At 60.0% G+C, this 23,867-nt stretch overlaps 2 protein-coding genes across 5 annotated transcripts in view; one reads left to right on the top strand and one right to left on the bottom strand.

Moving 5' to 3' along the window:
* Window positions 1-14,469, top strand: part of SMARCD3 (SWI/SNF related, matrix associated, actin dependent regulator of chromatin, subfamily d, member 3) — a 33,769-nt gene extending 19,300 nt beyond the window's left edge. The window contains exons 1-13 of one of the 3 annotated variants that reach the window (XM_061166140.1): window positions 4,932-5,343; window positions 8,243-8,454; window positions 10,162-10,204; window positions 11,083-11,205; window positions 11,317-11,439; window positions 11,684-11,779; window positions 11,970-12,071; window positions 12,304-12,465; window positions 13,215-13,312; window positions 13,482-13,617; window positions 13,827-13,949; window positions 14,060-14,161; window positions 14,336-14,469. In XM_061166140.1, coding sequence (XP_061022123.1) covers window positions 5,266-5,343; window positions 8,243-8,454; window positions 10,162-10,204; window positions 11,083-11,205; window positions 11,317-11,439; window positions 11,684-11,779; window positions 11,970-12,071; window positions 12,304-12,465; window positions 13,215-13,312; window positions 13,482-13,617; window positions 13,827-13,949; window positions 14,060-14,161; window positions 14,336-14,389 — 1,452 coding nt within the window. In that variant the 5' untranslated portion in view covers window positions 4,932-5,265 and the 3' untranslated portion in view covers window positions 14,390-14,469. Of the gene's footprint in view, window positions 1-4,931; window positions 5,344-8,242; window positions 8,455-10,161; window positions 10,205-11,082; window positions 11,206-11,316; window positions 11,440-11,683; window positions 11,780-11,969; window positions 12,072-12,303; window positions 12,466-13,214; window positions 13,313-13,481; window positions 13,618-13,826; window positions 13,950-14,059; window positions 14,162-14,335 lie in introns of those variants that run through there. The other 2 variants (XM_061166141.1, XM_061166143.1) reach the window with 2 other exon arrangements.
* A 34-nt stretch (window positions 14,470-14,503) lies between these two features.
* Window positions 14,504-20,396, bottom strand: CHPF2 (chondroitin polymerizing factor 2). 2 transcript variants are annotated; one of them, XM_061166139.1, is made up of 5 exons: window positions 20,311-20,392; window positions 18,682-19,587; window positions 17,664-18,228; window positions 16,780-16,962; window positions 14,504-16,095 (listed from the first exon to the last, which is right to left on the bottom strand). In XM_061166139.1, exons 2-5 carry the CDS (start codon window positions 18,960-18,962, stop codon window positions 14,797-14,799), a joined length of 2,328 nt encoding a protein of 775 aa, XP_061022122.1. In that variant the 5' UTR covers window positions 18,963-19,587; window positions 20,311-20,392; the 3' UTR covers window positions 14,504-14,796. The 2 variants fall into 2 exon arrangements, with proteins under 2 accessions (XP_061022122.1, XP_061022121.1); XM_061166138.1 differs by having other exon boundaries at window positions 18,682-20,396.
* Window positions 20,397-23,867: the final 3,471 nt, after the last annotated feature.

The raw sequence follows: 23,867 nt of genomic DNA, 5'->3' as shown, positions 1-23,867 counted from the left end.
GGCCGGGGTGCCAGCGGGGCAGAGTGCTGGCTGCAGCCCCTTGGGGTGTGAGTGGGTCTCCCCAGGCTGTGCAGAGGTAGGCACCTACACCCCCACTCCCCAAGAAAGAGGGAGAAGCCCCCTTCTGCTTGGAGCCCTCTTCCTTTGGCCACTGAATCTACCCAGACAGACGGGTCCTGGAAGAAGATGAGTAGGGAGCAAGGATGGCTCTGTGGGACACCTACCTGCCGCTCCCCCACCCTGGCAGAGCTACGCCCTGGGTTGTATCCCCGAGGCTGTGGGAGCCGGCTGGGGCAGTGATAGCACCCCTCGGGGTCCTGGAGAAACACCACCCCACAGACCCACCCATCCTCACAGAATGGGTCCAGGCCAGTGTGACTTGCTTTTTGCTACAGGAAGTGGAAGTGTTAGTTGCTCGGTTATGTCCAACTCTTTGAGACCCCACGAACCATACCCGCCCCCCACCCCCACCCCGCCCAGGCTTCTCTGTCCATGGGATTTCCCAGGCAAGAATACTGGAGTGGGTGGCCATTCCCTTCTCCAGGGGATCTTCCCAACCCAGGGATCGAACCCGCATCTCCTGCATTGCAGGCAGATTCTTTACCATTCTGAGCCACCAGGGAAGCCTGACCTGATTAATGGTGGCCCTGAGGGGAGTGAAGGAACACACCGTGAATCCCAGATGGGCCCTCCCTCTGAGCCCCAGAAGCCCAGGGAACAGGGAAGTACAGTGACTTGCCCAAGGTCACATGATGGTCTTAGCACCCTACTCTTTTTTTTTTTTTGCTTCTTTCTATCATATTTGTCTCTCGTGTGTGTGTTTGCAAAACCGACACAGAAAGACAAAGTCCCATGGAGATGGACAGCCCCTTTGGAGAGCAGCAGAGCAGGTCCTGGGCCCAGAAACATCCTCGCAGGAGGAGAGAGGCTGCTCTGGCTTCAGAAGGGCTGGGGGGAGTAGCCAGGAGGAGGGGGAGGACTGTGTCTGCCATGCCCCTAGTCTGGTTTGCCAAGGTCCTGCCTGCTGGCTGGAGGAAGCCCCTCACCAGAGGTGGGGCTTAAGGTGCAGACTCCTCTTGGCCCAGCCCTGGGGGACTGGGCCAGGCCCTGAGGTCTGGCCAGGGTTTCCTGGGGGCCTGGGACTTGGGCTGGGCAGGTCGGCTGGATCACAGCTGTCCCTCGGCCCCCCTGGCATGCCCTGGTTTAGTGCCCAGTGGAGAAAGTGGAAGCTGGGTTTAGGGATGGGCCAGAAAAATCAGGGGTCCTCAGCCTGATCCAGTGGTCTCACTTCATTCTCTGTCTCTCTCCCACACACGCACACACAGTCTGTGGGGGTAATTTCATGGCGCTAAGGAGACCTTCATTGCTGGGGATACGGGGACGGGGGCGGCGAAACGCGGTCTCCCCCTCCAGCCTGGCTTCCTTTGTTCCTCCCTTGCCGTCCTCCCTTCCCGATCGGCTTCCCTCCTCTCCTAGCCTCCTTCTTTCCATTCTGCCCCTCCTCCCCGTCCTGCCCCCTCCGCCCCACCCCCAGCCGTGTGCCCGCCGCGGGGACCCACCGCGGAAGGCGGGAGGGTGGGACCCCCCGGGCTCCCCGGCCCAGCCTCGGTGGCCATCCTCCCGCCGGGAAGGAGTTAAAAGTCTCTCGGCTGCATCCCCCCCCACCACCCCCCAACGCCGCCTTTGAGTCCTGCAGCTAGGCCCTGGGCTGACCTTCACCGCGAGGGAGGCGGCAGTGCGCATGCCCGAGCCGGCTCCCGCCGCTGCCCGGTTCCCCGGGCGGGCGAGGGCGAGGGAGGGCGGCCGCGGGCCGGGCCGTGCCCACCCCCACCCACCCCCAGCGCCGGCCGCCCCCCCCCCTCCCCCGCACCCGCGCTCGGGCGCCGTGGAGAGGGGGAGGCCGCCGAGCCCGTCCCGGCGGCCGCTGCGCATCTCTCCGCGCGCGCGGGGAGAGGCGCTTTGCCATTTGGTGCTGGTGGTGCTTCGGCGAGGGAAGGAGAGATGGGGGGACGGCAGGGGGGACTCCGGCTCCGGGCGGACACGCGCGCGGCCTGCCCGGAGCGCGGCCTGGGCCAATCGGCTGCGTCTAGCCGGGAAGGAGGGCGCCCTGCCCGCTGAAATCGGGGCCCTCCTGCCCACCCCGGGCAGGAAGCAGGAGCCGGCGGGCGGCGTGGCTCTTACTGAGCGCCCTTCTGGGGCTGAGCCCTGACGATCCTGGCCTTTGTGAGATGGGAGTCCTGACCCCGGGACACCCACACTGGCGCCTCTTCTTTCTGGTCTGAAGGCAGCCCCCACCCCGGGGGTGGGGGCACACTTGGGGTCGCCCCTGTAAAAGCAGTCTGCTGGTGAGGGCCTTGTGAGTGGGCAGAATTGTGATTGAGTTGTGCCTGTGGGTGCAAATTCATGTGACTCCTTGTTCCTCTGGCCTTTGCATCGGTGCTTGCGCCCCGGGGGACACGTATGCACTATATATCTGCTGTCTCTGTGTGGGTAAGGATGCCTTCCAAAGAGGGGGCTGCAGGGCGAGGCCCTGAGCCTGGGGTGGCCCAGGAAGCTCTGTCGACTTGAGTGACCCTCCCCTGAGTACCACCAGATCCCTTCCTTGCCCTGACCAACTCCTTCAGTCTCGCCCACCACCAAGACCAGCCCCTCACAAATGCCAAGTGTGCCCACTGTGCCCATCCACATCCTGTGCTGTCTTCTTCCCCCCTAAAGGCCTCCCCAAGAGTTGAGAGCTCCGAGCTTTACACAAAGCTAGAGGTGTCTGCCCTTGTCCCTGTCCCCCAGAACCTCCAAAGTGTCCCTGCTAGAAGGACCCACCGGGAGGTGGGGTGCCCTAGGTGACTCCCACCTTCAGGTAAGAGGCAGAGGATGAGCTCTGTCCAGTGCCCCACTGAGCTCTGGGTGGTTGCAAGTGTTAGCAGACATTGGTTAGGTCTAGTCCCTGTGTGCAGGCATGGGAGGGACAATGAAGACCAGCCCCAGATTTCATGGGGCTGCAGCCTATTTGGAAAACCCTACATAACACACATGAAACTCAGGGCACGTGAGACATTAGTTAGCAAAGTGCCATTTCATGGCCAGGGTAGATGATAATGGGCATTCACAGAACAGAAAGATCTGTACACTGAAGTGGAACCAAGGAAAGCTTCCTGGAGGAGGTGGGGTTCCAGATGGGCTTTAAGGTATGAATGTGATTGGGACAAGTAGAGAAGCATTTTCAGGGATTCCAGGCAAAAGAATAGCGGGAGCAGAGGCTTGGAGATGGGAATGAGCGAGGGGCTTTGGAAGTTAGCAGACAGACTGGAGAGATTACCTCCCCAGGTTACCAGCAGCCACCTTCGTGGCCAGTGGCAAACACCCTCCCGTCCCCACCCACCAGGACCCAGTATCTGTGAGTGTGTGTCTAGGGGAAGCCTGGGTAGAGGTGTGGTAGGAAGGGGCTCTCTAGGTCCCTGGTAAGGTAGAGGAGGAGCTGCCTGGACCACATGCCTTCTCTAGTCTTTCAGGGGATTGGCTGCGGGCACTGAAATGGACAGTGACAGCCAGAAGCACATGGGGGCCAAGGAAATCGGGCGGCAGGCAAAAAAAGACTCCCTAGGCAGAGCCACTCCCTGGGTTTTTGGTCCCGACCTCTGACGAATTTTTGAAGGGTTGAGGGTCAGGACCCCTCTGAGTGTCACGCTGGGTCTTCAGGATCTAACCTCGAATAAAAATTTCCAGTAAATTCCCCAGGGCCCTGCCCCGCCCTCACCTGTACGGACAGTACAGCCCCAGGAGGCATAAACTTGACCCTTTCTGGTCCCAAAGCCCCTGGGGCGCTTCCTCCCGGAGGCGGGGAGAGGGGTGTGGCCTCTGGGGTATGGGCGGGGCCAGGGCTCCCAGCCTGGGGAGTCGCAGGGTTTGCCCCTCCTGTTTCCTGTCTCTCCTTCACCCCAGCTCTCTCCACACCACCCCTTCTGGGGCTCCCTCACGGACCCACCCCTACCCCTGCTTTCTTTGGGGTCCAGAGGCTGGCCCTACCATACCCAGCGCCCGGCTCCTGCGGGTCCCCCGCCCCCACCCCCGCCCCCACCCCATTCCAAAGCTGTCAGGTCGCGCTGGCCTCCCCATCCCCACCCATCCGTCCACCCCAGTTCCTTGCCTGCCCCCACGGCTTCCCTTCCCGTTCTCACGAGCCTGGCCCACCTCCCTCTCTCCGAAATTTCCCCTACTGCCCCGACTTTGTCACAGAGAGACAAAGACTCACATAGCCCGAAATAGACACCCGGAGCGGGGAGACATAGACCGTGTCCAGCCACACACACGCGCCCGCGCCCGCGCCCGCGCGCGCGCGCACCGGAGGCTCCGGTGGAGGGAGGCACACAGAAGAGGCATTTATCTGTGCACGCACGTAAACATCCACACCCACGGCCGCTGGCCGTGCCCACACCAGGGTGCAGACACACTCAGCGGTGAGACAAGGGCGCACACATCTGTGGACTGCAGGGCACACCGCCTCCGGGGCACACCCACCACGGCCGCCCGGTGCCGGAGAAAGGCCTCCTCCGGGCTCAACTCCCGCCCCCCCGCCCCACCACCACCCCCTCCACCCACCCCGGATTCCTTCCCAGCGAAATGTTTCCCTACTTGGCCTGCCAGGTCTCTGGGGAAAAGGGCCTCAGAAATGCGGCAGGAGCCACTTGGGGGCAAAGTTGGAACGGCCTGTTCCCGGCCTGTTCCCTGCCGGCGAATTCCCTAAGCGAGAAACTATTTGCGGCGAGAGAAGCCGGGTGGCCGGCGAGCCCCCCGGCCGCCTCCCCTTGCGTCCCCTCCCCGCGCCGCCGCCGCCGCCGTCGCCTCCCCGCGGCCCTCGGGCGGCCTCGGGCAGGCGGCGCCGCTGCCCAGCGGCCCGGAGCCGCGCTGGCCGGCGAGCCTCGCCGCTTATCTGCGCTGTCTGGGCCCGGCGAGGCTTGGGAAAGGCAGGCTTCTCCGTCCCCGCCGAGTCAACAGGCGGACCCCGGGCCGCCGGACTATTTCTGTCTTATCAGTGCAGGAATGCGGCAGCCGCGGCGGCGGGCGGGCGGCGGCGGCGGCGGCGTGGGCCGTGGGCCGTCAGGGCAGCCCTGAAGGGGCCCCCTCCCCACTCCGCTCGAGTAGAAGTGTGAGAGAGCCCAGCAGGACTCAGAGGGGAGAGTTGGAGGAAAAAAAAAAAAGGCAGAAAAGGGAAAGAAAGAGCAAGAGAGAGAGAGAGAGAGAGTGAGAGGCGCCGCTGAGCCCACCCCGATGGCCGCGGACGAAGTTGCCGGAGGGGCGCGCAAAGCCACGAAAAGCAAACTTTTTGAGTTTCTGGTCCATGGGGTGGTGAGTGGGGGAAAAGTTAGCGGGGGAGGGCGAGCGAGCTGGCTCGGGCTGAATGGAGGGAAGGTCGGGAGGGGCCGGGAGGGGGCTCCCGCTCCCCCCACACCCCACCCCACCCCTCTAGCGGGAGCGCCGCGGCCCAGCGGGCCCGGCCCCAGCCCCGTGCCGGCGCGCCCCGGGGGCGCCCGAACACGTCGTCAGGCGGCTTGGCCGGGGATGGGTGCCCCGGGGCGGGGAAGGCAGGCATTTGCATGGGTTCCTGTCCGGGGCTTGGGGGTGGAACTTGTGGACGGTCTCCCCCAAAGTGGGTGAGTGGGTGGGTCCCCTGGGGGGACAACCCGATGGGTTGTCTTCCCTTCTTTTCCTGGTGGGGCCCAGGTGCTACCCCTGCCCTGGGAGTGGGGGGTGGGGGGACTTGGCATCGCTGCGCTAGGCTGCTTGTTCATCCGTTGGGACAGTGTCTCCGGAGGAAGGAGCAGGTGACCCTGGCGGCCCTGTGAGCGGGAAGCTCTGGGGCTGAATCACCTTTGCATCCCCAGCCGGAGGGCTCTGGGGCTCTGCCCCTGGCCTCTGCCAGTCAGGGCCAGAGAGAGGCCCTCTCTAGGGGCAGACCCCAGGTTAAGGGGTCTGAGGATCCCTTGGCAGCCTCCACCACCAGAAGCTGATGTCCTTAACGCCTCAAAGGTGTGAAAGAAGAGCTGGAGTCAGGGACGCGAGGCCTGGAGACCAAAGGGGCAGGTTTAGAAGGCCCTAGAGGAGCCTGAGCGAGCCCAGGGGGGCTGAGGGGGTGGGGACAGGTTGGAAAGGCTGTGGCATAGGAGAGGCAGAGGCTCCAGGACTTGGGACGGCCACTGGTGCTGAAGCTGGGCATAAAGGAAGCAGTCAGGTTTACTATGGCCAAATTTGGTTGTGACCCCAAGGAAGGCACATTCTCAGGAAGAGAGACCAAATCCCCTAAAATGTTGGCCCTTTGGGCAGGTCATCAATCTCTGGTGGCCAGCACAGCCTTCTAGGGGCTCCGGAGGCCTCCCTCTTGGGGCCTCCTTAGCAGATCAGTGAGTACCACCAGCCTCATTAAATGGGAGAGTAGCTGATGAGGAAAGGGGCTTTCCCAAAGCAGCCTGTCCTCCAGGCCCAGGGGTCTTGGGGCTAACTTCCAAGGGGTCCCCCTGTTGGTCAGCCTTGTGACCAGTCCTGATCTTGCTGCGTGGGGTGTTCTTTTAAAAAGGCCCATTTAGGAGTGAGAGAGGCTATACACATGGATTTTTTTTTAAGTCAACTCAGTGCTTCAGTTCTTGGGTGGCCTGAGCCCCACTCCCAGTGCCCTGTCTGTGCTGGCGGAGGCCTGGGCTCCATCCTGGGCCACCACCCTGGAGGTGTGAGTGACAGGGTCAGGTGGGGCGGGGGAGGCAGACACATGGACAGGCAGGTCTCACTGCTGAGGCGGCGACGGGTAGAGACAGCTGGCTGGCTGGGGGTTAGGGTTAGACACAGCGCAGGGCAGGAGGGACCAGGGGAGGGGGGGACAGTGAGAGGAGATTCAGCAGGCTCAGGGGCAGGGCGCCCCCCTGCTCTGGGGAGCAGCTGCACCCCTGGGGTGGAGTGGGTGGTGCTCAGATGGTATAACAGGGGCACAGGGTCTGCAACCATGGCTCCCTGGTCTCCCTCCTGCTCTCCTGGTCCCAGTCCACATCCTGGCCACCCTCCGCTTGACGGCCCCTTGGGTCCTCCCTAGCCCCTCTTCTGGAATGGAGGATAAGTGAGGTTTTACGAGTCTGTGGAACACTTCACTCGATGCACTGGGTTGTCCTCTATATCCCGGCTGAGCACCTGGGTAGTGGCGAGGGAACACACCTGCCTCACCTCCCTCCCCGTGACCCCCTGGGAACCCAGACTTCTGATCTCACTGGGGTAGGGTGGGGAGTAGTTGTGGTCTGTAGGATGGGGCCATCTCTGGTGATTCAGGCAGACAGGAAGGGAGAGATGGATATAAGAGAAAATGTCCATCCTTTTGACCTACCTAAGCCCTCTGGACCACCCATCACCAGTTGAGCCTCATCCCCCGCCCCCCCCCCCCCCCGCCACGCCCCACCATGGGAGAATCCTGGTGAGGTCTGACCTCACTTCTAGCCCCACCTCCAAGCCTTCACCTTGAGAGTAAATTATGCGGGTGGGCTAAATCAGCCAAGCCCCTGACGGTAGAGGCTGGGAATCAGAGGGAGGGGGCGGGGACTGGCGCCGAGGGGTCAAAAGCAGGGGCCCAGAGAGGAAAGTGGGTTGAGATGGGAAGGCTGGACCGCCCTGGAAATGGACTGGGAAGCAGGCAAACGGGAAGGCGGGAGGCAGAAGTCCGGAGCAAAAGAGCCCAGCCCTGAGTTAAACGAAAGCAGCAGAGAGAGGACAAACCCCGGGCCCCTCAGGAAAGGGCCTTGCACGACCTTGGCTAGGTTGCCTTTCTCCTTGAGCCGCGGTTGCCTCATCCGTCAAGTGGGGATAGAAGGCCCCCTCAGTCCGTCTTGCAGAGGAGCGTGTGGATAGGAGCATCCTTTGAAAAGGTTGAAAGGCGCCATTAATATTCATCTTCGCGGCACCTTCCGCAAATCCGAGGCTGGCGATGCCCTGTGCAGTTAGTTGCCTGGCTTCAGTTAGATTCCTGCAGCGAGACGCAAAGCGCCCCCCCCCCGCCCCCTCCGCCCCCTCCGCCAAAGTCGCGCGGTTCCGGCGCCCCCGCCCCTCCCCACCCCTCCCAGCCCCTTCGGCATCGCGCCGTCGGCAGCAGGGTCACGGGCCGGGGGGCTCGGGGTTGGCGGAGAGACGCAGCCCCGCGCGCCTGGAGCCCGGAGCCCTGGTTCTGACCGCCGGGCGCCTGTGTCTGCTTCACGACCCCCCACCCCCTCCCCAGCGCCCCGGGATGCCGTCTGGAGCCCGGATGCCCCACCAGGGGGCGCCCATGGGCCCCCCGGGCTCCCCGTACATGGGCAGCCCCGCCGTGCGACCCGGCCTGGCCCCCGCGGGCATGGAGCCCGCCCGCAAGCGAGCAGCGCCCCCGCCCGGCCAGAGCCAGGCCCAGAGCCAGGGCCAGCCGGTGCCCACCGCCCCCGCGCGGAGCCGCAGGTAAGCGGGGGTGGGGGTGGGGGGTGTCCAGCGCGGAGGGGGCGGACGCGGGACCCGCAGGGACGGGGTGAGAAGCCCGGGCGGAGAGGGGTCAGCAGGGAGCAGGCGTCCCGGGTGTGATGCCTTCCCAGGAGGTGGGCTGAGGGGGCACTGGACCGGTTCCTTTGTGTGCCCACACCGTGGAGACAGGCGGTGACCGTCGCGCCCTTCTTGTCACCTGCTCTGTCCCTCTCTGCACCCCAGTCCTCTGGTTCTCGGGGGATGGAGGCGGGGCTGTGGCACCAGGGCTCAGGGCCGAGCTTTAGACTGTTTCCTAGCGCGGTTGTCCAGTGCGCCTTCCTCAGAAGCCCCTCTGGCTTGACTCCTCGAAAGCCCCACTCCGGATCTTCTTAATCTGAATCCCTAGCCAGTGGCGGGAGAGCCTGGGATTTGCCCCGTGGGTGGGCAGTCTCTGCCCCCTGGCGCTCTCTGGTGATTCTTAGGCACTCAAATGTTGAGGAGTTGCCATGGTCTGTCTTCTGGACCCGGTCTGCCCCCAAGCCACCAAGGGCCAGCCTGTTTCCTTGTCTGAGCCAGCCGGTGGCACCCCTAAAAGCCCCTGCTGGTGCCTGGCAAGGGAGATACCCCTCTGGGTTTCACTGTTTAGCCAAACACACATGCTTCCTTTTGCACACCAGATGGAGTCCTATAAAAGGTGCAATATGGATTTTACCTCATTATTAAATATTTTTTTACATGTCAAGGAAAATTCACCATTTATAGGAAGCCCATGAGGAATTCTTTGCAAAGTGAGTCATTCTTTTGTAGAGTCCCTGATTTATCTTGTACAACTGGAGAGTTTCAGAGAGAGAGTTTCTTCAAAACAAACCAGACCTTTAGTGAAACCTGCTTATCTAGCCTTGAATAGATTTTTGGCCAGGGACGGGGGCAGTGGTTGAGACCACCACACGGGGGCAGTATGCAGCCACCCCCTAGGCTGGGTTCTAATTTCTACTCGCCAAGGGTTTTCTGGGGTTGCTCTTGGGAGTCAGAAGCGGCTAGTGGATCCAGCAGAGTCCAAGTCCCAGCTGCTACCCCAGGTCCAGCCCACCAGCCACACCCCAGAGGGGAACATCCGTACCGCTCTCTCTGGATACCTGTGGGCGTGCCCCTGGGCCCTGCTGGCAGGTGGTCCAAGGGCATGAGCACCCTCTGCCCATCAGGGTCCCCTTCCTAGCCCAGGGTGTTTGGGGTGCTGGCCCTCCCCAGCTTCACACCATCACTTCCTGCTCCTGGGAGGGGGCATGGGGGTCAGCTCCCCTCCCCACCAGCTCAGCCACCTTGGACTGTGCGCCCCTTCTCAGAGGAGAAAAAAAAAAGTCCCCACTCTGTGCATCCCCCCACTCTGTCCTCCCAGCTGCCCAGCTTTCCCCAAACATTTCTGCAGTGCCCCTGCTCCGAGCCCCTTCTAAGTCTAATTTCTCTGGCCCTGGGGATATGGCAGGGCAGAAAAGGGGCTCCCAGGCTAGAGAAAGGACGGAGTCACCTCTGCTCCCCGTGAGAGGACAGAGGCACACACGGCCAGTGTAGCCCCTCAGGCGGGCAGATGAGCGGGCTGTGGGAACCCCAGCCAGGCGGGCTGAGATGTCGGGATAATTTAGCAGGTGGCCTCGTTACTCCCAGATCTGTCGCCATGGTAACCTGGTTTTTTCTTTAAAAAATGTACAGTGCCAAGAGGAGGAAGATGGCTGACAAAATCCTCCCTCAAAGGGTGAGTGCCTTTCACAGCAGCCCCCAGCCCACCCCACTCCCCACCCTTTGCTGCTCCGCCCTCCTCTCCCCTCCTCCCCACCACCACCACCCCAGGCCTCCTCCCCTCCCCCCCTCAGGAGCAGCGCTTCAACATCACAGTCACTTTCACTTTTTTGTTTAAAAAGCTAATTAAGAAATGAAGCTCCCGGGGGGGCCAGAAGGAGAAGGGGTGGGGCAGAGGGGAGAAGCAGAGCCAGAGAGGGTAGGATCCTGGGTGCGGGGGGGGAGGGGGGGGCGGTGGGGGGCCCGTAGATTGAATTCCAGTGGCCTGTAGAAACGTAAAGGCAGGGGACAAAGAGGGGCTGAGAGCTCGGGGACCGCAGGCTGGCAGAGGAGTGAAGGGAACAGCGCTGGCCTGAAGGCCCAGCAGCATAAGAGGACCCAGGCCCAGCTGGGTCCAGAGGACGGCTGAGACCCCAGCTGGAGCAGAGCATATCTGGGTGAGGTGTCACCATAGGGCCAAGCCGCGACATCTCCTGTCTCAGGGACCCTAGGGGCCCCTGACCACTTCACAGACGCCCCAGGGAACCCAGAGGCTGTGTGACGGGGGAAAGCACAGGATGAGCAGGTGAAGACCTAAGCACTTGCTGGCCTGCATGGTTGCTGTGGCCTCCCCTAGTGATGAAACGCGTGGGTCTCCCTCGTGGGAGCAGCAGTTTTCATCCCTCATGGCTGGATTGAGATCCGTCCACACTGTCCAAGTTCCCTGCCCTGAATGTGACCAGCTCCCCGCCCACCACACTCCCACACTCCTGGGGCCACGTGACACCTGCACATTCCAACCTGCAAGACTGGCCGAGCCCCTGGTTCCCTGCCTCACTTCCTCCCTGCTTCCAGATCCGGGAGCTTGTCCCAGAGTCCCAGGCTTACATGGACCTCCTGGCATTTGAGAGGAAACTGGATCAGACCATCATGAGGAAGCGGGTGGACATCCAGGAGGCTCTGAAGCGGCCCATGAAGGTGCCTTGGCTTGGGGGCAGGGCGAGGGCGCCAAGTCCTAGTCCCTGAATGGGAGAAGCCTGGGCTGGCCCCCCGGGGACTGGCCCTGTATGACACTCTCTATCTCTACAGCAAAAGCGCAAGCTGCGTCTTTATATCTCCAATACTTTTAACCCTGCGAAGCCCGATGCCGAGGATTCTGACGGCAGCATTGCCTCCTGGGAGCTGCGGGTGGAGGGGAAGCTCCTGGATGACGTACGTCCTGGCCCAGGTCTCTCCAGGTGTCCTGGGGTGGGTATGGGGCTGAGCTGAGGCCGGTACTGGACGTGTGCACCAAGGGCTGGGGAAGTCAGCCCTGGCTGCAGGAGAGTGGTCCAGAGAGACATGCCCAGGCCTGCTTCTGACTGTGCGGCCCTACCCGGCCAGCCCCCACCCGCTCCCAACTCACTCTGCCCCCGTGGGCCCTGTTCCGCGCCCACGGTCCGTGCCTCTCCCACAGCCCAGCAAGCAGAAGCGGAAGTTCTCTTCCTTCTTCAAGAGCTTGGTCATTGAGCTGGACAAAGACCTTTATGGCCCTGACAACCACCTCGTGGAGGTAAGACCCCGACCCCTCCTGCCCTTGAACTGGCCACAGACCACGGTCCTGGACCTAGAATGCAGTCCTGTTAGCAGCGCAGACTGGGATCTGGGACCCCCTCCCCCAGCCCGAGTCCTGCACCCAGAGCTTCAAGGCCCCAACCAGCTCAGATGGGCCTGTGGGGTGACTCAGCTCTTACCCTGGACAGTGGCACCGGACACCCACCACTCAGGAGACAGACGGGTTCCAGGTGAAGAGGCCGGGGGACCTGAGTGTACGCTGCACGCTGCTCCTCATGCTGGACTACCAGGTGCGTGCCCCCACACCCAGACACCGCACACACCCCCAGCATCCCGCCTCCCATACCCTTCTCCCAGCCGGGGTGGGCCTGGCCTGCAAGCTGTGCGCCGGGAGGCCCCGTTCTCCCCTCCACCCTGCCTGCTCCAGAAGTTTGTTTCCAAGGAGCTCAGGCCCCGCAGCCCCCAAGTCCCGAGCCCCTCCCGCTCTCTCTGTCTCACTTTCTCACGGCCTCCTTGGCCCAGCCTCCCCAGTTCAAACTGGACCCCCGCCTGGCCCGGCTGCTGGGCTTGCACACGCAGAGCCGCTCGGCCATCGTCCAGGCCCTGTGGCAGTACGTGAAGACCAACCGGCTGCAGGACTCCCACGACAAGGAGTACATCAACGGCGACAAGTATTTCCAGCAGGTACCCTCTCCCCCGAGTCTGGGGCCACGGGGAGGGGAAGGGCCTCTGCTCAGGAACACCACCCTCCCTCCCTGACTCCGTTGGGAATGATCTTGAAGTCGGAGACCGGGCTTCCCATCCCTGCCCTGCCACGACATCGCGCTGTGCTGCAACCCAGCAGATCGGGAACCCCAGAAAGCCAGCGGCTCTAGGGAACATGTTCTTGGCACCTGGAGTTAGGGCCCCCAGGTTCTAGCCCTGGGTTCAGACACCGGGTCCGTCACTTAGCTGTCTGGAGCCTTGTTCCTTACCTTTACCACGCCTGTCCCTTCTTACCCGCTGGGCAGTTAGGAGAATCAAACTGCTGTGAAAACGATTCTACCAAACTAGAGATTATTAATTAATAATAACTTTAAAATAAATACCACAGGTAGACTTGAGCGGTGAAAACAACAGTCGATGTTTATTGAGCACTCACCGTGTGCCAGGCACTGCTTCAGGCACTTCGTGTGTAACTGATGCATTTAATTCTAATAAGCCCCCTGAGATCGGTGCCCCTGCCTTTGGCTCCCAGAGATGGAGAGACCGAAGCTGAGGTGTGAAGTTGAGCGGCTCGGGGTTGCGCCATTAGTGGTGGAAGCAGGCCTCGGGCCCAGGGCCGGCCCCCGCCTCCTGGCCGTGGCCCCATGAGAGCTGGCTGCTCAGGGGGTCTTTTCAGAATGAAGGCTCTTTCAAGCGCAGAGGAGGGACCCTCTTCTCTCCTACTGCAGATTTTTGACTGTCCCCGGCTGAAGTTTTCTGAGATTCCACAGCGCCTCACAGCCCTTCTGCTGCCCCCTGACCCGATTGTCATCAACCACGTCATCAGGTGAGGCCCCCCCACTGCTCCTCAGAGCTGGGAGTCACTGTGGTGGTCCTGCCCCCCCGCCCCGTCCCTCCCTCTGCCCAGCCCCCGCCCACCCGCCTGCATCAGGCCTGGGAGGCCCTTGGCCTCCGTCGGGGCAGCACGGACGCCAAGGGCTGGCCTTCCCTGGCAGCGTGGACCCGTCGGACCAGAAGAAGACGGCATGCTACGACATTGACGTGGAGGTGGAGGAGCCCCTGAAGGGACAGATGAGCAGCTTCCTGCTGTCCACGGCCAACCAGCAGGAGATCAGCGCTCTGGACAGTAAGGTGGGGCCGGAGCGCGGTGCTGCAACAGGACGGTGACCCCACAGTGATGCACGTGCAGACACAGCAGGACGAGGACGTGGGAGAGGAAGGGGAGGTGGCCCTGCCCACGCCCCCTTCCCGCGGACTGCCCTTCCAGGGGACAGCGACGGGCCCCCCGCTTCTCCCACCGCAGCCTGGCCGGGTGAGAGCACGTGTCTTTCTACCTGCAGATCCACGAGACGATTGAGTCCATTAATCAGCTCAAGATCCAGAGGGACTTCATGCTGAGCTTCTCCAGAGACCCCAAGGGCTACATCCAGGACCTCCTCCGCTCCCAGAGCCGGGACCTCAAGGTAAAGGGGGCCTCCCGGGGAGTGCTGAGTAGGAGACAAGCATGCGGGGAGACAGTGAATGTCATGCAGGGGTGTCCAGGCTCGGGGCTGACACCGCTGCCCCCTCCCAGGTGATGACAGACGTGGCAGGCAACCCCGAGGAGGAGCGCCGGGCTGAATTCTACCACCAGCCTTGGTCCCAGGAGGCCGTCAGCCGCTACTTCTATTGCAAGGTGTGGGACCCCCGCCCTGGCGCCTCCAGCTCCCCGGTCACCCCCAGAGAAACCCCCCTCCCTCCCCCTCGCCACGTGGAGCTGTCCCGGCTTCCAGATGCTCCTCCAGGTGGGTGGGGCCCATCCTGTCACTCACCAGCAACTCATCATCTGCACCTGCTCATTTCTCTACAGATCCAGCAGCGCAGGCAGGAGCTGGAGCAGTCGCTGGTCGTACGCAACACCTAGGCACGCTGGGGACGCGAGCTGCTGGGGGCCACCCGGCCCTGCCCCGGCACACCCCCTCGGGCCTGGCCATCACCCCCGACGCCTTGTGGGCGAAGCAGGGGCCGGATTAAAGGTTATTTACCTGATAACAGCCGTGTGGTCATTGGCAACTGGGGCAGGAGGGGGAGGGTGGGGGAGGAGAGGGCAGTGGGTCCCTCTGGGAAGCTCCCCACCCCCTCCCTCAGAGTCTCCTCACTCCCATTTTTCCTAGACCTAAAAACAGTTTGGCAGAAGACACTTTTAATAACATTTTTCTTATTAAAAAAAAAAAAACAACAGCGGTGAGCTCTCCCATCTGTCCGTGCATCTTGCCTGCCTTCCCGGGCGGGGCCGGCAGGGGCGCTGTGGAGGTGCGGGCCCCGGGCAGGCTAGGTGCTGTTGGCCTGCTCCTGCTCGAACAGGGCCATGGCCAGCTGCGCGCGGCCCCCCAGCCCCTCCAGGTTGCTGAGGCGGCAGCGGTGGTAGAGTTCCTCGCTGAGCCGAGGGCTGCAGTCCCGCAGGGAGAACTTTTGCACCAGCCCTGGCTCCACGGCCCGGAAAAGGTGGAGCCCTGAGAACCGGAGGAAAACATCCATCACCTCCAGCCCCTCCAGGGCTTCCTCCTCTTCCTGGCCTGCCAGTTCGGCAGCCAGCCGGGCTCGGGCCGCGAGGTAGTCCGCGTTGTAGAAGCAGCCCTCTGCTGAAGCCTGCCGGTCAAACCTGCCTCCTCCGGCAGCCCCCCGGGCGGGGTCCGCACCCGGAGGGGACGGGGGATCGGGGCCAGTCCCCGGGGGTGGTCTCTGTGGTGCCAGGGCGGGGTTGAACTCCTGGAAGTGGACTGGGAAGAAGGCCTGCCAGCCGGAGATGGCGTTCATGCGGCAGCGGTTGAGGACCTCGGGCCCCGGCCTGGTCCACACAGTGGTGAGGAAAAAGAGCGTGTCCACGGGGTGCTTCTTGGAGACCACGTCCATGAGCCGCACCTGAGAAGGCGCCTCCGCTCGCACAGCGAGCCAGGCCAGCCTCGTCCCTGGGTACCGTCTCTCCAGCTCAGCCGCTGCTGCCTTCACCCCGAGGAACGGGTCTGGGGCCCCTCGGCCCCCTTCCCGCGGCCCGTAGACCAGCAACAGGGTGAGTAAGGCGTGCTCTCGGGGCTCCAGGACTCCGGCTGCAAAGGCCTCCAGGAACGCGGGGGCCACGGCGGCCTCGGCGGCCGGCAGCGGCAGCACGAGCTGCACGCGCGTGGCCTCGGTGACGTAGGGCATGGGGAGGATCTCCACGCGGCTCAGCGGCCGCAGCAGGCTGACCCTGCGCGCCAGTGCCCGCCGGTGCCCGCGCTGCGTCACGGCCTCCAGCAGCAGGTCCAGCGTGTACTCCATGCCCCGCGCCGGGTCGAAGCGCCGGTAACCGTTGAGCAGCCGCTGCTTCTGAAAGCGCAGGCGGGGCTGGTAGCGCCGGTTCAGCTGCTCCAGGGCCGTCTCCACAGCGTCGCCCACGTCTGCCCTGCTCGCCCCTTGAAGGGGGCACTTGGGGGCCCCGTCTGCGCAGGAGAAGGTGTGCTGTTCTGTGAAGTAGTCCCAGCCCAGCACCTCAAAACGAGAGTGCGGCGTGAAGGGGGCCGGGAGCCCGAGGGGCCAGCTCAGCCCCGCCTCCCCCTCAGGGGTCAGCGCGGTCAGGTTCCGGATCTGAGCCTAGGGCAGGAGGGATGCCCCGTTAATGCCTGGAGAGGGAATTGGGACCCCAGCCCGCTCCAGCGTCCTGGGTCCTGAGGTCCGTCCTGACTCCATCCACACTCACGGCCTGTACTTGACAGCCTGTCTGTAAGAGGCACACAGACCCGCCAACCGCACACAGCTGCTATGCGGAGGAGGACGGGGTGGGCAGAGTGCTGCCGTGGAGGGTAGAGGACCCTGACGTCTGGGGCTCCGCGGCCTTTCTCTTCCTCACTCACAGGACTCACTCTCTTCACAGGAGACCTTTGTTTTCACCTGGATCCCACCTCGGACAACCCCCTGCCATCAACCAGAAGATTCTTCTACCTTCTGCCCTTGGGCGTTTTAAGGACAGTGCTAGAAATCCGGGACTGCGGGGTCTCGGCCCCCTCGGTGGGGAGGCCCTACTGGAGAGGAGAGAAGCCCTTCTGGTGCCAAGCCCGCTCCTCAGAGGTCTCCTACAGATCCTCTCAAGTGCACCCACATCGTGCTGGGAGCTTTCACCCAGGGCTCCCGGAGCCCCTTCTCCCTAGGGTACTTCTCACTGAGGTTCGGTCAGTACAGTCAGCCTCCTCCTGCCTCGCCCAGCCTCCCCTCTTGCTCATCCATGAGCCCGGATGTCTGAAGTGCCCTCTGACTTGCAACCCCGGGCCCCCGGCTCACCTGCAGCTGTTCTATTTCGCCGTAGGCCCGCTCAAGCTCCAGAGCACTGAAGCGCTTGTGAAGCCGGTACATGAGGGTTCCCTCGGAGACAGGGTGCACTGCGAAGGCACTCAGGAAAGCCGAGCTCCTCTCCGTCTCGGGGTCCCTATTTTTGGCCAGTTCAAACGAGCGATACTGCTGCCCCTGGAGGACCATGAGACCAATCAGTGCCACACAGGGAGGAGCTGCCTGGCCCGACTACCCTCAACTGCCCTTGGCGCTCACGACTCTGACTGCTACTGCCGCCGAGGCGGGGAGGGCATAGGAGCTCATTCTGGGGTCCCCTTAACCTTCGCCTTACTCTCACACCGGATTTGGGAAAAAGAGTGCTCGCTAGGCAACTAGGATGACCTCGCCCCCAAAGAATCCTGATGTTTCAGAATGAAAGCCGAGAGCCAGCAGAGACTGCCAGGACTCCGGTCGGGGAAGAGGAGGGCCCCTCTGGGATTGTCCCCTCTTCTCCAACCGACAGGGAGGCTCCTGGGCCACCCTCCTCTTCTAGGAGAGCGGTCCCCTCTAGGGCACTCCCAGGTCACTGGAGACCGCGCAAATGTTGGGGGGAGGGCAGAGCGCGAGGGGCCAGACAGGAGGAGACTGGTGAGGAAGGGACATCTTTCAGGCTTGCTCAGAGGGTCCCTGATCAGACACCACTTTTGATGGGCCTGGGGAATCTAAGACTGCCAGAGGGGGGCAAGGGAGAGCGAGAGGGGTGACTAGGGCTGGGGAGGGCACAACGACCACCCCAGGAACTGCTGGGAAAGGGCCAGCAGCCCCCTGCCTCGAGACCAGCCGCTGGGTCCCTGCTAATTTGTCGGGGACGGGGACCAACTTGAAAGGGCTGTCACCTGGTGTTGAGAGACACAGCCAATGCCCAGAGAGTCAATGAGGCAGCGGCCGAGCCACTCGTCAGGACGGGCACTGAGAATGTCTCCGCGGCAGCCATCCAGATGTGGCCGCAGCCGAAGCAGGAGGCTCCGTGACAACAGGTAGCCAAAGCCCCCATGGCAGTACCGGGCCTGCTCGCCGGCGCCGATGAACTCCTCCGCCCGGCCCAGGTACAGGTCCTGGTTGATGCTGAGGTGGCCGGCCAGGGCCGCCAGGCGGGGGGCCTGCACGTACGTGTCGTCCTGCATGATGAAGAACCAGTCGTAGTCGGCCCCGAAGTGTGTGTGAAGATGGCGCAGGGTCTCGGACATGAGCCAGGCTGGCCGTTCATCCCCGTGAGACACCACCTGCATCCCTGCCGGGGTCCTGGCCCCTCGCTGCCCAGTGAAGTAGAGCAACCGGGGGAAGTGGTGGGCCACCGTGCGGTTCACAGCCACAGCCAGAGTGGACAGCGTGGCCCGGGAGGTCAGGACAGCCACCAGCAACCGCTCTCGAGAGCCCAGCTCCGTCTGGATGTACCGAGTCCTGAGAGGAGACCAGCGTGCCAGGGTCAACTCCCTAATCTTTAAGAACCCAGCGTGTCCAGCGTATACCTCCCCCCAGGAATTAGCGAGTCAGAGTTCAGACAAGAGAAGGGGAAGACCTCCTCATCAACACTAATGAGCTACTGGAGAGAACGTCCACTGAGTAGCTGACACTGGAACTGATCTCGGGGAGAGGTGGACCCAGGATGGATTAGGTGCAACTCCTGCCCTGCTGAAGAACATCCAACCACTAACTTAACACCAATAGGTGAGGCTTTCTCAGGTCTGAGGAGGAAAAAAAACTGGAACCATGATGGAAAATAAGGCAGAGAACTGCTCCAGGGAGGCTAACAACAATTACCAGTGACCATGGATAGGACGTGGAGGCAAGGACTCGGAGCAACCCTGAAGTGGGGTGTGGGGACGATGCACACACGCGCACGTTAACTCTCACCTGAGCACCTTCTTGTAGGGTTTGTTGGGATCCCTGTAGTAGGGGACAATCCGGGGTTTGAAGTCTTCGTCGCTTTGATCAAGCTGAGTTCTTGAGTCTAGACTCTGTGGCCCTCCCGCTTCCCCCACGGCCTCTACGCAGGGATCGTCCCCCTCCCCCTGGATCCAGGACACCCGCAAGAGGCTCAGGCTGCATCCCAGAGACAGCCCTAGGATGAGGGGCAGGGCCGGTCGCAGCAGGGCCAACACTGAGCTTAGCCGCATGGTGGTGGGCCCTGCCATGTGTGTGCCCCGGAGGGCACAGCCTCAGGGATCAATCAGTGACCAACGGGCTCTTTCAACAAGGGAGCCTGGGGCCGGTGAGGTCAACGAGAGAACAAGGTTGTGTTTGCTTCCGGGCCCAGGATCCCCGAGAAACTCCGGCCTTGTCTTCTGTTGTCAAGGCGCTGGTTCTAACCCTCAGTCCAAACGGTAATAAATATCAGAATCAATTTCACCCACTAACGGTGGGTCCTCTAGTCCAGAAGAGGAAGAAGTAAGACTCAGTCCTGCCAAACCTAACCCCCAAAGAAGGACTACATACATCTGGTGACAGGATCTAAGCAGAGAGATGGCGGCAACTGATAAAGTTGGTGTTAGGGAAAAGCACATTGGCCATCAAAACACCAGCGTCCAGCTAGAGGAACCTGACTCCACAGGCCTTTCCCAAAGAGCGTCTGGGAGGGGCATACATCTCACTCACTTACTGAAGGGGCTGCCAACCCCCGGGCAGTCACAGAAATGGAGCCCAGGCCTTCCTACTCTCTTCACCCGTGTTAAGGAAACACTCGGGCCAGAGGAACTCCTCCTCCCGGCAGTCAGGAGCAGTCAGGGGCCACTGGCACGGCTCACAGACGTTATGCCCCACCTAATGAGGTGGAGGGATGTGGTGACTCAGCACGGAGGGCAGCCTCAGAGGAGCACAAAGGCTGACGGAGCTGCCGGGCAGGGCATTCTTCTCTGAATCCCCGGTGCTGAGAGCCCGAGGCCGCCCACCATCCTCCGAGAAGAGACAGGGGGCCGGTGACAAGCCACTCCGGCTGTTGTCAAGAGCGATTCGGTGGCTGTTTTTCCCCAAGGCCCCAGGCACCAGCAGCAAAGCGTGAAGACACGCAGCTGGCGCGGGCGGACGGATGCTCGGTTGTCAAACCCGGCAACTCCCCGCCCCACGGCTCCCTCTCAGCCGACACAGACCAGCTCCAGGCCTAAGAAACGAGGCCCAGAGGGAGCTTGGGCCGTTCGTCTCGCAGCAGAAATAAGAACTGTCTGCGTCACGGGCTGTCAGAGGAAGGGGGGCAGGGAGGCTCCGTTCGGGCGACGGGGGGAGAGAAAGGCAAAGACCCCGCTATCAGGCTCGACCGGGCGGCGGACACCGAGGGGACACGCCGGGGGCCCGCCGAGGGGAGGCCCCTGCGGCCGGGCAGGGGGCGACGGCAGGCCGATATAAGGGGCTGCCGCCGGCCGGGGTATGGCCGGTCCCGGGGAGCTCCGGGGGGCGAGGACGTGGAGCTAGGACCGGAGCTGGGGTCGCTCCTCTGGAGCGACGCCCCCTTGCAGGGTTGTGGGGAAGGACGCGAAGGGGAGAACAGACCCCAGGGTTTCGCCGAAGCGCCGGCTCCGCCGCAGCAGCCGCTGCCACCTCACAGCCCGGCCCACTCCTTCCTCTTCCGCTCGCTGTCAGTCCCCGTCTCTATGGTGACCGCATCCGGCCGCTCGCTCCGCCGCCGCCCTCTCTATGGTCGTCCCCCCCTCCCTCGGCGCCGCCTGCGGGCCGGGATGGGTGACGTGCTCGTCCCGCCCGCCCTCGGCCCTCCTCCGCCCGGAGCCGGCGCGCGTTCCGCAGCCCCTAATTCGAGTGGACCCAGCCTGAATCCGAAGGTGACCCAGATCTTCAACCTCGACTCCCTTCTACCCTAGGAAAAAACTCTTCTCCCCTTCGATGAGCGCTTTTCTACCTCCTTGGGCTACTGCTCCTAGCGGGCTTCCCGAACCCCATCACCTACTCAAGTTATTTCAGAAATGTTTGTTGTTTGCCTACTAAGTTCCAGACCCATGGTCGATGAGGTGGGCATGGTCCCTGCCCTCAGTTGGAGACGGGTATTAGGCACATATTGACAAAAAATAAACATTTAAGTTTAGGTCGAAATTACAAACTGTCCGAAGTACCATTGCGGAAAAGTAAAGACTTCAGTGGAGAAATGTGGCAGGAAGAATTAGACTGAGGATTTGGGAATGCTGCGATCCAAAATTCAGTACGTTACCCGGGCGGAAAGAGGAAGACTGGCCCAGAGAAAAGCAGCTAAGGCTGCTGAGTGAGGGGACAACAGGTTAAAAGAGGCTGGAAGGCAGGTGGGCCTTCAAGCAACTATGGTGGGTTCCCACCCAGGGTGGCACATTCCTAGGGGGCAGTTTGGAAATGCAGGAAGGCAGTTTTGTCAAAGAATTGAGGGGAGAATGCTACATGTCCATTGCAAGATTGTATTGTACTAGAATTGTTCTACACAACTTTCAAATGCCCTACGAACATTCATTTTAGAGGGGAAAAAATGGTTAAAATAATCTACTTTTTGAGCCTGTGTTTTATATGTAACAAGTAATTTTGCAGGGTTGTAATGTGCCCTGAATTTTCAAAGAATGTAACTATCATGTAAATGGGAGGAAGCCTGTACTTCAGTTTTGTCCGGGAATGTACTTGTTACCATTTTGTAACAAGTGAATGACTAATGATGTTTTCCAGCATACCCAAGTAACTTTTCTTGTAAAGAATTTCCTTTACTTTCTTCTGTTATCATTATACTGTAATTTTTTGAAATTTATGTGTGTAGTTAGGTTGTCACAAATGAACTTTATTTCAAAAGAGGAAAAGAGGTGTTATTTGAAAATTTCCTTATTAAAAGAGAACATTGGGGCTGGTAGAGTCAGGAACCCATTCTAGGAGGCCCCTGGGATGGAACACAGCCCCACATTTCCCCTTTACTGTGTTTTGGTTTGTCAGAATGACTGCAATTTGATCTCCCCTCAACAACTGGCACATGGAAGGTGGTAAATGGCTTTTAGGTTCCAGACCAGCATTGTCCATTAGAAATATAATATGAGCCATAAATGTAAATTGTAAATATTCTGGGGCTATGTTCTGTTTAGTTGCTTAGTCCTATCCGACTCTTTGTGGCCCCTTGGACTGTAGCCCACTAGGCTCCTCTGTCCATGGACTTTCCCAGGTTAAGACTACTGGAGTAGGTTGCCATTTCCTATTAGGAGTGGGATTGCTGGATCATATGACAACTGTATTTTTAGTTTTTTAAGGAACCTCCTTACTGTTCTTCATAGGAGCTGCAATGGTTTACATTCCTACCAACATTGTAGAAGGGTTCCCTTTTTTCCACACCCCCTCCAGAGTTTAATTATTTGTAGATTTTTTTGATGATGGCTATTCTGACAGGTGTGAAGTGATACCTCTTTGTATCATTTCTCTAATAATTAGTGATGTTAAACATCTTTTCATGTGGCCACATTTCTTTTAAAAAAAAGCAAAGAAACAGGTGAAATTAATTTTAATATTTTATATTAAATATATCCCAAATATTAACATTTGAACACATTGTTGTTCAGTTGCTCGGTCCTATCCAACTCTTTGAGACCCCATGGACTGTAGCACGCCACGCTTCCCTATCCTTTACCATCTGGAGCCCACTCAAACTCATGTCCATTGAGTCGGTGATGCCATCCAACCATCTCGTCTTCTCGTCCCCTTTTCCTCCCGCCTTCAATAGTTCTCAGCATCAGGGTCTTTTCCAATGTGTCAGCTCTTTCCATCAGGTGGCCAAAGTATTGGAGCTTCAGCTTCAGCATCAGTCCTTACAATGAATATTTAGGATTGATTTCCTTATTGACTGGTTTGATCTCCTTTCTGTCCAAGGGACTCTCAAGAGTCTTTTCCAATGCCACAATTTGAAGGCATCAAGTCTTTGGCACTCAGCCTTCTTTATGGTCCAACTGTCACATCCATACAGGACTACTGGAAAAACCATAGCTTTGACTAGATGGACCTTTGTTGGCAAAGTAATGTCTTTGCTTTTTAATATGCTGTCTGTTGGTCATAGCTTTTCTTCCAAAGAGAAGAAATTTCATGGCTGCAGTCACCATCTGCAGTGGTTTTGAAGCCCAAGAAAATAAAGTCTCACTGTTTCCATTGTTTCCCCATCTATTTGCCATGAAGTGATGGGACCGAATACCATGATCTTAGTTTTTTGAATGTTGAGTTTTAAGCCAGCTTTTCCACTCTCCTCTTTCACTTTCATCAACAGAGGCTCTTTAGTTCCTTTTCACTTTCTGCCATAAGGGTGGTGTCATCTGCATATCTGAGGTTATTGATATTTCTCCCAGCAGTCTTGATTCCTGCTTGTGTTTCATCCAGTCTGGCATTTCCCATGATATACTCTACATATAGAGTAATCAATATAAGAATGGAGATATTTTAGTGTTTTTCCTATCCACATGCAATCTTCAAAATCACCCCCACCTCATGCATATTTCACACAGCATATCTCAGTTCAGACTAGCCACATTTCAAGGGCTCCATAGCCACATCTGGCTAGAGGCTACCACACTGAACAGCAAAGTTTGAGACCTTTCTCAGTTACTAAGTTTCTAGGTAACTCTGGATGAAACATTTCCTCCCTTGGGTCTCAGTTTCTTTGTATTTTAAATGAAAAGCATGGGCGTTGCTTCCTGTTCCAGCACTGACCTTCGGTGATTTTCATATTTAGCCAGGGCTTTCCTTCTCTGATATCTCTCCCTCTTATTTCCCCATTTCTTTTCCCTTCAAATCCTAAAAGATGATGCTGTTAAAGTGCTGCACTCAATATGCCAGCAAATTTGGAAAACTCAGCAGTGGTCACAGGACTGGAAAAGGTCAGTTTTCATTCCAATCCCAAAGAAAGGCAATGCCAAACAGTGTTCAAACTGCCGCACAATTGCACTCATCTCACACCCTAGCAAAGTAATGCTCAAAATTCTCCAAGCCAGGCTTCAACAGGCTTCTATGTGAACCGAGAACTTCCAGATGTTCAAGCTGGATTTAGAAAAGGCAGAGGTACCAAAGATCAAACTGCCAACATCCTCTGGATCATCAAAAAAGCAAGAGCGTTC

Source organism: Dama dama, chromosome 18, assembly GCF_033118175.1.
Source record: "Dama dama isolate Ldn47 chromosome 18, ASM3311817v1, whole genome shotgun sequence".
Classification (NCBI taxonomy): domain Eukaryota; kingdom Metazoa; phylum Chordata; class Mammalia; order Artiodactyla; family Cervidae; genus Dama; species Dama dama.
This window is presented reverse-complemented; position numbering and strand designations above follow the sequence as displayed.

What these genes read in the sequence shown, in the direction of transcription:
- CHPF2 (XM_061166138.1), bottom strand. Translation starts at nt 18,962, where the DNA reads ATGGCAGGGCCCACCACCATGCGGCTAAGCTCAGTGTTGGCCCTGCTG. An exon ending in GCTGTGTCTCTCAACACCAG is followed by an intron (nt 16,963 to 17,663) that starts GTGACAGCCCTT and finishes ATGGTCCTCCAG; the next exon opens with GGGCAGCAGTATCGCTCGTT. An exon ending in GCGAAATAGAACAGCTGCAG is followed by an intron (nt 16,096 to 16,779) that starts GTGAGCCGGGGG and finishes CTCCTGCCCTAG; the next exon opens with GCTCAGATCCGGAACCTGAC.